Below are 14,166 nucleotides of genomic sequence, written 5' to 3'. Positions count from 1 at the left end.
CATTTGTAAAACTCGGTGAGGCTCTGGCATGGTTTGAGGCTACATTTCAGCCAATGGTGCTGGAAATTGTGTCGAAAATGATGGAATTATGAATGCAGAAAAACACTGGCAGATTTTGATCCACCATGCAATATGAACTGAAAGATGACTGACAGCTTTATTTTTCAGCATAACAATGATCCCAAACACACTGCCAATGAAGTAAAAACTTAACTGGATAGAGAAACCAAAAGTGCAACATTATCAGTTAGTGTTGTGCGATATGACCAAAAATCTCCTGATATAACCCATCTGTTATCCCGATAATGACACATATCACAATATAGTACATTTTCTGTAGATTTTGTGATTATATGTGTTGATTATATAAACAGAAGTAATATTTCTTGTTACATTTAAATTAAATCAAAAGTGAAACAAATATGACCCTCACATGGCGTTAACCACATGGCGTATTGACACAAACTAGATGACCCGTTGCACTCATGAAAGCGCTTCCCTGAGCCCTCCAGCTATCATTACTGTCCCTGTATGGTTGTCAAGAAACTAACCTCTGCAGACACTGACTGCAGAGTGTTCGGTTTCGGATGCAGTGCACCATTAAACTCTTACAAGGATGTGTTGTTCGGCTCACCCACATATCTGTTGTTCCAGCGTAGTATGCTACGTTGCTGATTTCCTCCAATACTTACCCGACACTCGTAATATAAAACAGGCAAATCGACTCGTGGTGAAGTGTTTTTGGCTGGGAGTTATGTACCTGGAATCGAATGTTTTGACCAGTGCACAAAATCATATAACGAGCTCCTAAATTTTTTTTGGCTGGTTCTTGTGTGGTGCCAATGAAAGAATATTTCAGTTAATACTGTGTTTTGTGATAGAGTATAAATATGAAACAATAAGTGTTTCGATATCATCCTCTAATATAATTCATCATATCGCACAGCCCAACTTTCAGTCATAGATTGGCCTCCCCAGTGCCCAGATCTCAACATTATTGAAGCAGTGTGGGATCATTTTGCCAGAGAATGGAACAAAAGTCAGCCAACATCCAAAGAAGAGCTTTAAATGTCCTTCAAGAAGCCTGGAGAACTATTCCTGAAGACTACTTAAATAAATGGTAAGAAGATTTGCCTAAGGGAGTTCAGACAGTGTTAAAAAATAAAAATGGTTATACAAATTCATTATACCATATTGATATTACCATATATACACACGATATAGATTTTCCAGCTTTTGAGAACTGTACAAACTCTATTTTTGCCTTATATACTGCATTGCATATTGCAAATATGCAAGACAATATATAAAGAAAATAATTTGCTGCCCCTACTTTCAATTTCCCTAGAAAATTATAAAGAAATGAGGGTTGGTTCAACATCTTTTTTGCACAGTAGTATACACACAAACACCTGCAAGAAAATGTCTAAACCTGCTCCATTCCACTTTCACAAATAGCCTTGATTAAATACCAATATTTGTTTTCAACCTGCTATCAAAATGGCTGCCATTAAACAAGTCAATTATTACATATTTTAAATTGTGCTGAAATGCTAGGCACTTTTTACTGTTCATAACATTACACACATACTTTTAGATCAGTTTGAGTCAAGAGAGGCTAGCTTTAGCAGCTTTCATTCCCTACAGATTAAGATCCACTTTGATTACAGTACATGCCACAGTAACATTTAAATCTTACTGGACAGTCAGTTGCCTACCATTATCTCTTACTATATACCCAAAAGAATATAAAATTGTTTATGCAAAAACATTTAAAGAAGAAAAGTACTATAGCCTTTGCTATACATGTTGTTGGCATATAAACCTATGGCTGCATTTTTTGTGTGAAAACAATGCTTTGGAGTTAACTTGTAATTACGCAGGATATGTCCCGTTTTACCTGCATGATGCAGCGATAAATGCTGCAGTGGTGATTGGAGGAATGGCAGGGTACTCTTGGTCATAGTGCTGGATGCCTTTGTACCACTCCAAGTACACAATGCAAAATGTGGCCAGAGACAAGCAGATCCCCAGGAGTAACAGACCAACGCTGAACCACCAACTGGCAAAACAGGTTAAAATGAGGATCAGTGTCAACATCTAAAGCTAGTCTATTCAAACAGAGAACATGCTGCATCATGAAAACATTCGCACGAGTATCATATAATCACAATGTCATTGAAAGAGAAGAAAAAAAAAACAAAAACAAAAAAAACACCTCTTGGGTTTTGATTTTCAAGCACCTTTCATAACGACAAAGTAGTGCTTGGTGATACAGTTAAAAAATAAAGAAAGAAAATGTAATGTTAAAAAAAGGTATTCCTTTATAACACCAACACTACAATTATGTAAGTAATATAAAAAAAAATTTTAAACTGAAATACTGATTTGACAAAAATTATGTGAAATATATTAAAAAAACAATGTGCACAGAGGAGGTGACGCCTTTAAGAAGATAATCCGTCACTTCTTATTGTGGGATGTTTTCTGTTATTGCAGTTATCAGCATCTAGCTATGATTAAGTTACAAAAGTATCTGAGTATGGCATTTGGTGGAATTGGTGCACCCCAGAAAAGAAAAGAAAAGAAAGACTCTTTTTATACAAGGGTATTGTGCTAATCTGCATCTCCTTATCACTGCATCATTAGAGTGCAGAGTAGAGAACAGTCACTCTATATGAGATAAGCTACAGTAAAGACATTAACAGCAGAAAATATACAAGCTAATGTCTGTGTGCACATGCACCAGCTAGTGAACCAAACAGCAGTACTGTTCTATAGTCCAGGCAAAATGCAACAACTAAGCGGACAGTAACCTGCTTAGCTAATAGAACTCATGTTGAGTATCATCACAAATTATGCATTTTCCACAAAATGCAATGAAATATACTGATGTTGATGATATTCAGAAAGAACTACAGCAAACACTTTAAAAGAACAATGTTTACTGTGATTATCTGAGAAATTTTAATAATAGTATAACGCGGAATGAGTGAGCAACAAAGCACATTCACCTTTTTATATCATCATTTTCCATGATGTGTCGGAGGAAGTCCACGTAGTATGTCACAACTACCGAAGCCACAATCCAGAAAACAGAGTGTTTATTGATGCGAGGGAGTGGTTTGACCTCTTTTTCCTCTTGACCTGAAAGATAAAAAAAAAACAAAAACAAACAAAAACAAAAGCACAAAAATTATTTGCATTAACTCAAGCCCTTTTTAAGAGCATACTTAATTACAGGACACCTCAGAAGAACAGACCGTACACTGTTACGATGTTTTACTATAAATTAGATGCTAAGTAAAGTTATTATATTAAACACCCTGCATTACTCAAAGAAAACTGAAGTTATAGCACCAGATGACATAAATCAAATCTAAGATTTGTCTCATCAGAAGGCATACGACAAATCTCTGTTGTACAAATTCCAGCCTTTAACGTTTAAGCAGCTTCTGAGGCAAAACTGATAGGTTTCCTTCAGACAATCTTCCCTCTCAGAGGGCTATTAATCTCTATAATTTAATGGTTGATTAAACGTATCAGAGATTGTTGTTGGCTGCTGAAGTGGCTTAGCGTGCTACTCCACTATACAAAGAGTTCACTATGAACTTGACGCCCTAGATAAGTAGCTGCTGTACATCTTAATCAAAGTTAAGCCTAATGGTTCATCCTTCATGTAACATTGGCATAGTACTATAATACATTATCTTGCCATAGAGACCCAGTGATGATAAGCAGGTATGGGTGTCATATACACAAAGCCATTCATAAGAAATCTCAATCTCGGTTATCTTACAGTTTACACTGGCAAAGGCACGACCCTTGAATTGATAACTGTGTAGGGATAGAGTGTCCCCTGTATTATGTTGCTGAGCTGACACAGAGTTTCTTCACAGTCTCACAGTCAAAACAATCAAGAATTGGTGGATTTCTGCCAGCTAAGGCCTCAGAGTTGGACAAGTGTCGGTTGTACAAGCTGCCTACAAGACACCATTACAATAAAAAGGCTGCAGTCACAATGACCAGCCGCTGTGTTACAGCTGAGGGAGTCTGCGTTTAATTACCTGTAGCTTAATACCACAACACCGGGACGAAGTAATGAAAAGAAAGAAAAACGTTAAATGGTTTAAAGAAAGACCAAAAAAAAGAAAGAAAGGTTACTTTTCTATCAACCTCTGCTCGGGTCAGCAGCTGTACCTGTGGCAGACAACCACCATTTGTACTCAAGTGACAGTTTGACACCTTTAAAGTCACAGACCGGGGTTAACTCTGTGGATAACAGTGACGGTGCTTCCAGCGTAAATGGTTCGTTCAGAAGAAGACGAAGAAGAAATATTAGTTCAAACTGGCTAATAACGTTAGCCAGCATACATTTTCTAAACCTTACTCTTTTCATCTTCGGTACCCGAATCTGCTGGTCGCATAAGCAATTCTGCATCTCTTCTAAATCGATTCCGTAAGTTTGCAAGTTCGCTGTCGTTCAGCATTTTACTGACGCTACCATTAACTTAACATGAACATTAAATGTTAGCTAGCTGTGTATCAGAAGGCACTTCCTGTGACACACTGAGTCGCTTTTTTATGACGCACTTGAACGAGACGGTTGTAGTTTTAAAACCCATTCTATAATAAAATGATAAGAATAACTAAATGTTTAATCATTTGACTTTAAAGCGATTATAAAATAGCTGAAGTAAAACGTAAAAACATAGAATACTTTCTGAAAGGTTAACGTCAGGTATATATTCAATTGGATCTTTCTAAGATAGAATGCTTAATTTAAAGTATTCTCAGTCTCTTCAATCTTTTAACTCAAGTGACAGATACGACTGTTTTTTCTTATATCTTTACACGTATAAAAATAGAATTTGGCAAAGAGGAATGGGCCGTTCAGAAATTTTCTGTCGTTTTAAAAAGAATATCTATAAAAAACATTTTGTGCCCGTCTTTTATTAAGGAGCAGCTGGAAAGGTAGAGCAACAACCAAACTGGACCACTGGTCTGGAAAGAAATGCACGTCTAGTGTAACTGAGGATTAAGGGGAGGGTGGTCTGATGGGGTACTTCTGATGCCAACCCTCATAACATTTGCAGAATACATAGTCGCTGGCTTTACTCCAAGCCTATCTTGAATGTGAATGTATACATTTACATAGCTCTGGCAGCAATCTGACACTTCTCTTATTGTTGCTTGTAATTGTGAGCCCTAAATTTTTTCTGTTGAGACTTGAGACAGATTTTTTTTTATATACTTAATGGTTTGTCTATCACCCAGTTTAGCAGCTATAAATCCCAGAGTCCAGCTTTTTGTTGGAAGGTTTTTATTATTTTTGTAATATATGACGATTGGACTGACATGTTGCTAAAATTCTAATTATTTAAATCACATAACTGCACAATTCCTGCATTTCGTCATCTTTAGGGAAAATGAAATGACTCCTCTTATTAAAATACCTCACTGAAATAAAACTGTGTAACAGTGCTTAACTTCGTATAGATGTGACACTTATAGTGGGGCAAAAAAGTATTTAGTCAGCCACCGATTGTGCAAGTTCCCCCACCTAAAATGATGACAGAGGTCAGTAATTTGCACCAGAGGTACACTTCAACTGTGAGAGACAGAATGTGGGAAAAAAAAAAAGAAAAGAAAAAAAAATCCATGAATCCACATGGTAGGATTTGTAAAGAATTTATTCGTGAATCAGGGTGGAAAATAAGTATTTGGTCAATAACAAAAATACAACTCAATACTTTGTAACATAACCTTTGTTGGCAATAACAGAGGTCAAACGTTTACTATAGGTCTTTACCAGGTTTGCACACACAGTAGCTGGTATTTTGGCCCATTCCTCCATGCAGATCTTCTCGAGAGCAGTGATGTTTTGGGGCTGTCGCCGAGCAACACGGACTTTCAACTCCCGCCACAGATTTTCTATGGGGTTGAGGTCTGGAGACTGGCTAGGCCACTCCAGGACTTTCAAATGCTTCTTACGGATCCACTCCTTTGTTGCCCGGGTGGTGTGTTTTGGATCATTGTCATGTTGGAAGACCCAGCCTCGTTTCATCTTCAAAGTTCTCACTGATGGAAGGAGGTTTTGGCTCAAAATCTCACGATACATGGCCCCATTCATTCTGTCCTTAACACGGATCAGTCGTCCTGTCCCCTTGGCAGAAAAACAGCCCCATAGCATGATGTTTCCACCCCCATGCTTCACAGTAGGTATGGTGTTCTTGGGATGCAACTCAGTATTCTTCTTCCTCCAAATACGACGAGTTGATACCAAAACGTTCTACTTTGGTTTCATCTGACCACATGACATTCTCCCAATCCTCTGCTGTATCATCTATGTGCTCTCTGGCAAACTTCAGACAGGCCTGGACATGCACTGGCTTCAGCAGCGGAACACGTCTGGCACTGCGGGATTTGATTCCCTGCCGTTGTAGTGTGTTACTGATGGTGACCTTTGTTACTTTGGTCCCAGCTCTCTGCAGGTCATTCACCAGGTCCCCCCGTGTGGTTCTGGGATCTTTGCTCACCGTTCTCATCATCAGTTTCACCCCACAGGATGAGATCTTGCGTGGAGCCCCAGATCGAGGGAGATTATCAGTGGTCTTGTATGTCTTCCATTTTCTGATGATTGCTCCCACAGTTGATTTTTTCACACCAAGCTGCTTGCCTATTGTAGATTCACTCTTCCCAGTCTGGTGCAGGTCTACAATACTTTTCCTGGTGTCCTTCGAAAGCTCTTTGGTCTTGGCCATGGCGGAGTTTGGAGTCTGACTGTTTGAGGCTGTGGACAGGTGTCTTTTATACAGATGATGAGTTCAAACAGGTGCCATTCATACAGGTAACGAGTGGGGGACAGAAAAGCTTCTTACAGAAGACGTTACAGGTCTGTGAGAGCCAGAGATTTTCCTTGTTTGAGGTGACCAAATACTTATTTTCCACCCTAATTTACGAATAAATTCTTTACAAATCCTACCATGTGGATTCATGGATTTTTTTTTCACATTCTGTCTCTCACAGTTGAAGTGTACCTCTGGTGCAAATTACTGACCTCTGTCATCATTTTAAGTGGGGGAACTTGCACAATCGGTGGCTGACTAAATACTTTTTTGCCCCACTGTATATCACAATTTTATAAACCAAAAATAAATAAGTTTAAAAAAAAAAAAACTCTTGAGCCACCCAATCTATCTGAAGAGGCCAATCCATGACTGATAGTGTTTCACTGATTTTTGTTTTTTTCTTTCCCGGTCTGCTTTTACTGCATTGGCAGTGTGTCTGGGATCATTTTCATGCTGCAAAATTAAACCTTTTCTAATCAGATACTTTCCAAATTGTACTGCCTGGTGGATCAAAATCTGATGGTACTATTCTATGCTCTTAAATCCAATAATTTTAAACGATCTCCAAACAAGGCTGGCTGAAATGGAGCTCCAAATCATGACAGAGCCGTTTAGTGACCATTTGTGATGAGGCTTCAACAAAAACTACAAGGCCAGATGCATCTTTTCGCTCCTGTGTCAAGTCTTTGCTGGTTTTCACATCTGCAACAGATGCCATTTTCTTTTCTATTCCAGTATATTAAAATCCTTCAGCTACATCGCACACCATGTCAATCTATGCCAACTTTTCTTTTTGGCAAACACTTTATTCATGCAAAAATGTTATTTTGTCTTTGAAACCTTGTTATTTTCTGCATTTTGTAGATCACATAACCAGGAATGGATTATATTGGGTTTTTCTGGTCAGCCTGCTGATTACAAAGTCCCCAAAGACACAATATAAAAATCGGTTGTTTTTTAAGCTGCCTGTGCAGGCACAACATCTGGAAATTCCTTGAGTTAGGTAGCTTTTCTACGCTTGAATAATTCATAGATCAGTGAAAGAAAATGGAGAGCTATACAGACTAGACTGAAAATAAGTGAAATGCAGTGAATGTCCAAAGAAAAACTAAAACTGTAAGAACTATTGCTCAAGACCACTTAAAAAAAATATTTTTTTGAGGAAGTCTGGCTCTTTGTAAGTAAAATATAAATAACAACATTTTACACAGAGCTGTACGTTTCATAATTTCACTTTGATACCAACGGCATGTTATTAATCATATACAGCAGATTAAGGCTTGAATGAACGCATTTGTTTTGCAGTGAAGATGTAGTTTCAGCATTCTGGGGGGTCTGGATTAAATCAACAGAATTAAGTTCAGCTGAGCCCAGGTAGACTAGAAAACATCATTTTAATACTACCAAACTTCAGTTACAGCTTGACTAAAGCCCAAAGTATGTAATATACAATTACAAGGTAAGCAGTGTGATGAATGAGCATCAGTGTTAAACCTGCTGGGATTAGCTGAGCTTCATAAAGCTGGGCAGATTTCCTCCTGTTTGTGTGTGCGTCTGTGTGTCTGCGTGTGCGTACAGGGTAAAGAGACTGCTCATTCTAGTCGTGCAAAATCAGACAGCATTAAAACTTCACCTGAGGCTGACACCAAGCGTCTTGCCTCTATGGGGCTTCTGTATCCCTGGCCAAGTGAGCCCCGTTCGGGGTGCCGAGGAATGTGCATTAACTTCGTCCCGTGTGAGAGTCTAATTCACCTCAGGTGCACCTCTCCCGTTACCCTTCCCCCACTCGAACATCCAATCCCACAGATAAGGTGCCATTTCCCAGCCTTACCGCGAGCTTGGAATGCGTAACAGAGCAGCCATCTATCACAATTGTCATACATTAAACAGTACTAAAATTTTTAAGTCAAACAGGAACCGGACACTTAAATCGGTGGTAAAAGCATTTTATCTTCAACATCATGTCAACTGTATTAAAAGACAACAATAAGACAATGATGGCTTTGAAATAAAAAAAAAAATCTATGCAATATGTCAAAAGGAGTCTACTTTACAAGTCTAACTCTATCTTTCAAAACTCTAAGCTTTGGATTTTTGTTGATCTTGTTGTTGAAAAGTGCTAGCACTTCTTCCTCCTTCTTAAAATTCCTATCACCAGTGTAGGAATAGTAGGCAGCCAAAATCTGAAAAACATGAGCAAGCTTTTACTTTAGTGTTAATAAAAGATTATAGATCTTTGAAACTTTAAGAGTTTGATATACAAATAATGTGTGAATGTGTGTGTGAATGGGTGGATGACTGAATGTGTAACGCGCTTTGGGGTCCTGAGGGACTAGTAAAGCGCTATACAAATACAGGCCATTTACCATAAACAACTACATCCTCATTTCATATAGCAATGAAAACACTTCATGGCTCACCTTCTTTCTGAGTTTTTTCACTGACATTTCCTGGTCAGGTGACTCTCTCAGTACTGCCTTGATGTTCCCCTTCCAATTAAATTTACCTGATGAGAAAGAAATCAGCTTTCAGTACAGACACTAATCACCAAGGGTCACTTTCTCACTCTGAACAAAAGAGGCAACACTGACCTCTGCTGCCTAATCACTGACTAATCATTTAATAAAGGAGGGCAATCTTAGTCATTGCTAGCTCCACTGTACCTTTAGTAGCAGCTCGATCCTCAGTCTCCTCTTGATCATCAGCATCCTCAGTTTCTTCATCAACTGGAAAAGGATGATAACAGAGTTATCTAATAAATGTTGAAATACACACACACTTAAAAAAAAAAAAAAAAAAACATAAATCTGACCAGACTTCACAAAGCTGCTGATGTAAACATCCCCTTGAGTGTTAGAGAATACCTAAACTCAGTTTAACCATGACAGTAACAGATAATGTCTAGCACTTCAGAAATCTTGACTCACCCTTTGTTTTCTTGCTTGATGTCTCATTTTCAGTGCCATAGCTGTTATCATCATCACTGGGTTCTTCAGAGAGCTGTTTTCTCTTTCTGTCCTTTTTCTTTTTGTCCACCATTTCTTTCTCCAGCTCTTGTGCGACTGTATTTTCAGCACCTTTTGTAGCTTTCCCATTCTTCTGCTGTCGGGCCTCTTTGCGTTCCCGTTTGTTCAGTTTTTTCTTCTTCTCTCCCTCATCACTTGGGTGGCCATTCGGCTCTTCTTTTCCATTAGTGTGTACTTTGACTTCAGCCTCTGTCTGCTGAGCTGGCTGTGGGGGCTCTGAAGCCTGTCAGACAGTGGCAGTTAAAGACAATCACTACAGCTATTGTAAACATGCTAGACTCTTTATTTTTATGGCAGACTTGATGTTAAAAGGAGCAGTTTGCTTCCACTCATTTCCTGGTAACATTCAAATTTAATAAGCACACATTCACAGAAAAAACTAAAAACATGAGAGCTAACAAGCCTAACTTACGTTATCAGCTGCAGCAAGTATATTCCACACTTCCTCCTGCAGACTGGGGTTTGGTATTTTGAGACTATTTTTCATCCAGTTCTGATGGGAAAAGAAAAATGTGACAGTGAATCAACATTAACGTGAAAACTGATTACTTTGTACAGTTTTAAGTAATACTAACCTGAAACTTAGCCTTCTTTCTCGGTACGTTATCGTAAGTACTGACTTGCTGGAGGACATCTCTTAGCTTTGCACTGACTCCAGGTTTGTTCATGGCTTCATGGACTTTCTTCAGCAAAAGGACATAAAGGCAGAACAGTTGGCTTTCCTAAGTGATCCAAAAGCTTTACAGAGTTTTTCTTTTTCTTCCCTGAATCTTACCTGGATCCACTGCTGCTGTTTCACATCTCCTTTGTTTGTTTTCGCCTCGTAGCCTTTGCCTCCATACTTCTGATCTTCACTGATGCATTTAATGTGGGTTTTGTAGTCATCGCCCCTAGTAGACAAACACACACAAATCGTTAGCACCGAGGCTGATCTAGCGCCTGTTAGCCTGGGCTAGCAGTAAACAGTCATTAATTACCAGAAGTCTTTTCCACAGTCAATACAGGACAGGACCTGGCAGCCCCGGCAGATATTTACATGTTTATCAACCTGAGCTTTTTTCAGGGACTCCCCACAAGCGTTGCAGGTGAAAAACACCATATTCAAACACTCTCTTGTTTGGCTAGAGTGCAGCGATAACGGTCAAAACTGAACCGGCCTAGACTCTGCGGCACCGACCTATAAACCGGAGTCGGTTAAACTCTCATGCGAAAGCTGAACGCATGTGACAGCGCTGATACGAGCTAACGTTAGCCAAAGAACGGCGGCAGACCCGGGTCCCCTAAAACTGTAAAACACTACAAAATCAAACCCTCTCCTGGGAAAAGTGGAGGTCAAAACGGTGTGAGCCGACGGATTAAATCAGTTGCCTCAAAATCGTATTTGAGCGCAAACGTTAAGCGGATTCGTTATATTCCAAACTTTTCCAAACACACATTAGGGTACCACTACCCGTACCGGAAACCTGATCGGTACCACGCATGTGCGAAAGGCTACTACTTCCGCTCGAAGCATTTTACGATAGCTACGGAATATATGTTAAGATGTTAACAATAATAAGTATCTTTTAAAATGTTTTCAGTGATGAAACATTTCGATATAATGTAGACAAAAACTAAAAAAAAAAGATAGTTACGGATCAGGACTCCCCGATCCGTACCGCGCATGTGCAGATGTTCTCTTCTTCTCCTGTTTCGTTTAATGGCAGTTTACTCCCCAGTGTACGAGGATACCGCCACTTGCTGACCGAGCGAATGAGCACTATTGTAAACTGAACCAGCGTCATTACAAATCGTGTTTGTGTACGGGTTAAATTTGATTTAGTGGTAGTCGAGTGTGTTTATGATTGTCTGTGTGGAGAGGATTGATTGGAATAGTGATGATGATGTCCGCCATCACTGTCAATTGTCAGTAAACAGTTAATCTGTCTGATTAATCTTCACGTGACATATTATTAAATCTGTATTATTAAGTATGTAATTAATTAGGCGCCATTCTTCTTATTTTACCGTGCTGTTATTCAAGAAAGGGAGAAAAGCAAGAATTTGTTTATATACGGAGGTATCCATTGTTTAAATGTCCCGGGCAGTCCCGGGCTGTCTTTTTTCTTTTTTTTTAAAATGAACTTTATTTATAAACAGCAATATAACATGTGAAGCATCCAAATATCCTCGGTTGAGCGGTACAACGAGATAAGAGAAAACAATGAAGATAAAAGGAAATTTTTATTTTTTTATTTTTTTTAAAAAACTGTCATTGTAGGATTTGAAACCAAAGGCACAAATAATATGAATAAAAAAGGGGCAATCATGATCATTAAATAGGGAGGTATCCTTCTAACATACATTAAACTTTTTAAATAATACAACAATTTTACAGGCTTACTTGTTATTCACAAGTTTCAGCAACTTAGCCCAAAGTTTAATGTCACTCAGCCATCCGTTTATACATGGTTTAGCTTTAAAGTATCTGCATTTGTGAATAAAAAAAATTCCCAGTAACAAAACCGTTCTAATCATCAAGTCAAAATCTGCATTCTCAGCAAGCATTTCAAATTTTATTACGGTCACCGTCAAATGGGGTAACTGAATTCCCCTGGACTGTAGCCAGCTCCACATGTCATTCCAGAAGCAGTGCACTGATTCACAGTAGAAAAACAAGTGATCCAGACTTTCAGTGTCATTTCCACAAAATGTACACACATCTAAGTTAAATTTCCGTCTTAAAAATTCATTGGGTTGGGTAAATCTCATTTATGATTTTAAAGTTAACCTCTTTTACTTTAGCTTCCATGGTCTCAAATTCTATAAGAATATAATTTCTTTTAACTGGATTAGGACAATTTTCATTTATCAAAATATTCCTGATTACCTTATTTACAAACCTGCTGTCACCAGATTAAACTCCAGCTATTCAGAGCTGTCTCAGTCCAGGAGAGAACGAGGGATCAGAATCTCGAGTCGTGCACACTATTGTTTCATTTAGTGTGTATCCATGAGATTCGTACAGTAGGTCCAAGTTGTACCTTGAAAACAGGAACGTCGTCTTTAATAACTTTAATAGCAGACTTGTACAAAGTGAGGCTTTGTGCTCACATTTGCTGCAAACACTCGTTTTAATTCTGTCACCCTGTTTTGATAAAGAATTCAGTTAAAATCAGGCAACAACAGGACTTTCTTTTATAATGTGTTCTTGTGAATTGATTGTGTATCGCATACATTTGATTTGGGTTGCAGTTCTTATTTCTGCAAGACAACAGTCATCTGCTGGCCAAAAAAGTTTTCCAAATACCTCCACGTGATCAAGCCTGGATTTAGAAAAGAACAGCAAAAAAAATCTGCACCTCCTGCTTCAGATGGAATTTTTGTTTGTGTGTTCAGAGGCTGCGGCAGGAGGCGAGACCTTGGAAAAACTGAGACAACTGCAGGTGTGGGGTTGTTTTGATATGACATATGTTTGATATGATACATACGTCAGAGATATCCTAAACTGGACTAACAAAGGACCATGAGTCCAACATGAAACTTACCTTACATAAGGTGAGGCTGAAGTTCATTGATAATTTTAATCAAAAACTTGTTGTTGAAATATTTTTACTGAACATGCAAACATCTGCTGATGGAAATGTGTTGATTTATTGGTCTGTTATGAAGCTATTGCTATTTCTAAAGTGTTTTTATCACTTTCTGATGTTTTATTAATTAAAAATTACATGTATTAATTGTTGTGTTATCTTAGTATAGTTTTTATATGTATTTATTTATAGTCTAGTAAACATATATTTAATTATTACTGTTTAAATGACTAATATGTGACATGTATTAGTAGTGATGTTGTGCTGAGGTTTAAAATGCCTTTTTTGGTATACTATGAAATGGCAATAAACCACTAATATATGTCTATGTGCTCATATTTATTTTACCCTACTCAAATTTAATTTATCATACATTCTATTTTGAAAGATTTAAAATGGTTCATTAAAGAATTACTCAAAAACGGTTCCTTAAAATGTTTTTAAAAGAACCGTTTTAAAAAAAAAAGGTTCTTTGAAAAACCTTTAAATTGATGGAGTTACAAACTAAATCAGGTGATCTTTACCTTGAGAAAGCCCAGGGTGCCATTATAAGATCGAGAGCAAAATGGTTTGAGGCAGGTGAAAAAAAACTCATCATATTTTAGTAAGCTGGAAAAATGTAGACAGCAGAGAAATTTAATCACAAGCTTGTTGATAAATTGGACTGAATGTTAAGATTTCAGAGGGAATGAAAGGGAAGTCTTCACTTTCTATTCC

The 14,166-nt window shown here is 38.1% G+C and overlaps 2 protein-coding genes across 4 annotated transcripts in view; both read right to left on the bottom strand.

Annotated features, from left to right (window-relative positions):
• The window catches only part of tmem128 (transmembrane protein 128), a 14,098-nt gene extending 9,529 nt beyond the window's left edge, over positions 1-4,569 (bottom strand). For all 3 annotated transcript variants that reach the window (XM_085273381.1, XM_085273378.1, XM_085273379.1), the window contains exons 1-3: positions 4,391-4,569; positions 3,015-3,147; positions 1,901-2,062 (exon numbers count right to left, since the gene is read on the bottom strand). In XM_085273381.1, the coding sequence (XP_085129507.1) occupies positions 1,901-2,062; positions 3,015-3,147; positions 4,391-4,490 (395 nt within the window). In that variant the 5' untranslated portion in view covers positions 4,491-4,569. The remainder of the gene's footprint in view (positions 1-1,900; positions 2,063-3,014; positions 3,148-4,390) is intronic.
• Positions 4,570-8,781: 4,212 nt separating this feature from the next.
• lyar (Ly1 antibody reactive homolog (mouse)) lies at positions 8,782-11,488 on the bottom strand. The gene is made up of 8 exons (XM_085273377.1): positions 10,855-11,488; positions 10,653-10,767; positions 10,453-10,560; positions 10,290-10,370; positions 9,779-10,100; positions 9,515-9,577; positions 9,272-9,357; positions 8,782-9,034 (listed from the first exon to the last, which is right to left on the bottom strand). The coding sequence occupies exons 1-8, from the start codon at positions 10,974-10,976 to the stop codon at positions 8,897-8,899; spliced, it is 1,035 nt and encodes a 344-aa protein (XP_085129503.1). The 5' UTR covers positions 10,977-11,488; the 3' UTR covers positions 8,782-8,896.
• Between the last annotated feature and the right edge of the window lie 2,678 nt (positions 11,489-14,166).

The sequence above is a fragment of the Mchenga conophoros genome, linkage group LG5 (genome assembly GCF_057382185.1).
Source record: "Mchenga conophoros isolate Kocher_MC1m ecotype Shallow Benthic linkage group LG5, M_conophoros_male_GT1.1, whole genome shotgun sequence".
Taxonomy (NCBI): Eukaryota; Metazoa; Chordata; class Actinopteri; order Cichliformes; family Cichlidae; genus Mchenga; species Mchenga conophoros.
The sequence above is the reverse complement of the archived record's forward strand: the minus strand, read 5'-3'. Positions and strand labels throughout refer to the sequence as shown.

Excerpts from the sequence above, each read along its gene's own strand:
- lyar (XM_085273377.1), bottom strand. The coding sequence starts at position 10,976 with ATGGTGTTTTTCACCTGCAACGCTTGTGGGGAGTCCCTGAAAAAAGCT. Across the intron at positions 10,768-10,854 it reads GACTGTGGAAAAGACTTCTG|GGGCGATGACTACAAAACCC; the intron begins GTAATTAATGAC and ends TTTGTCTACTAG. Across the intron at positions 9,358-9,514 it reads GGATCGAGCTGCTACTAAAG|GTAAATTTAATTGGAAGGGG; the intron begins GTACAGTGGAGC and ends CTTTCTCATCAG.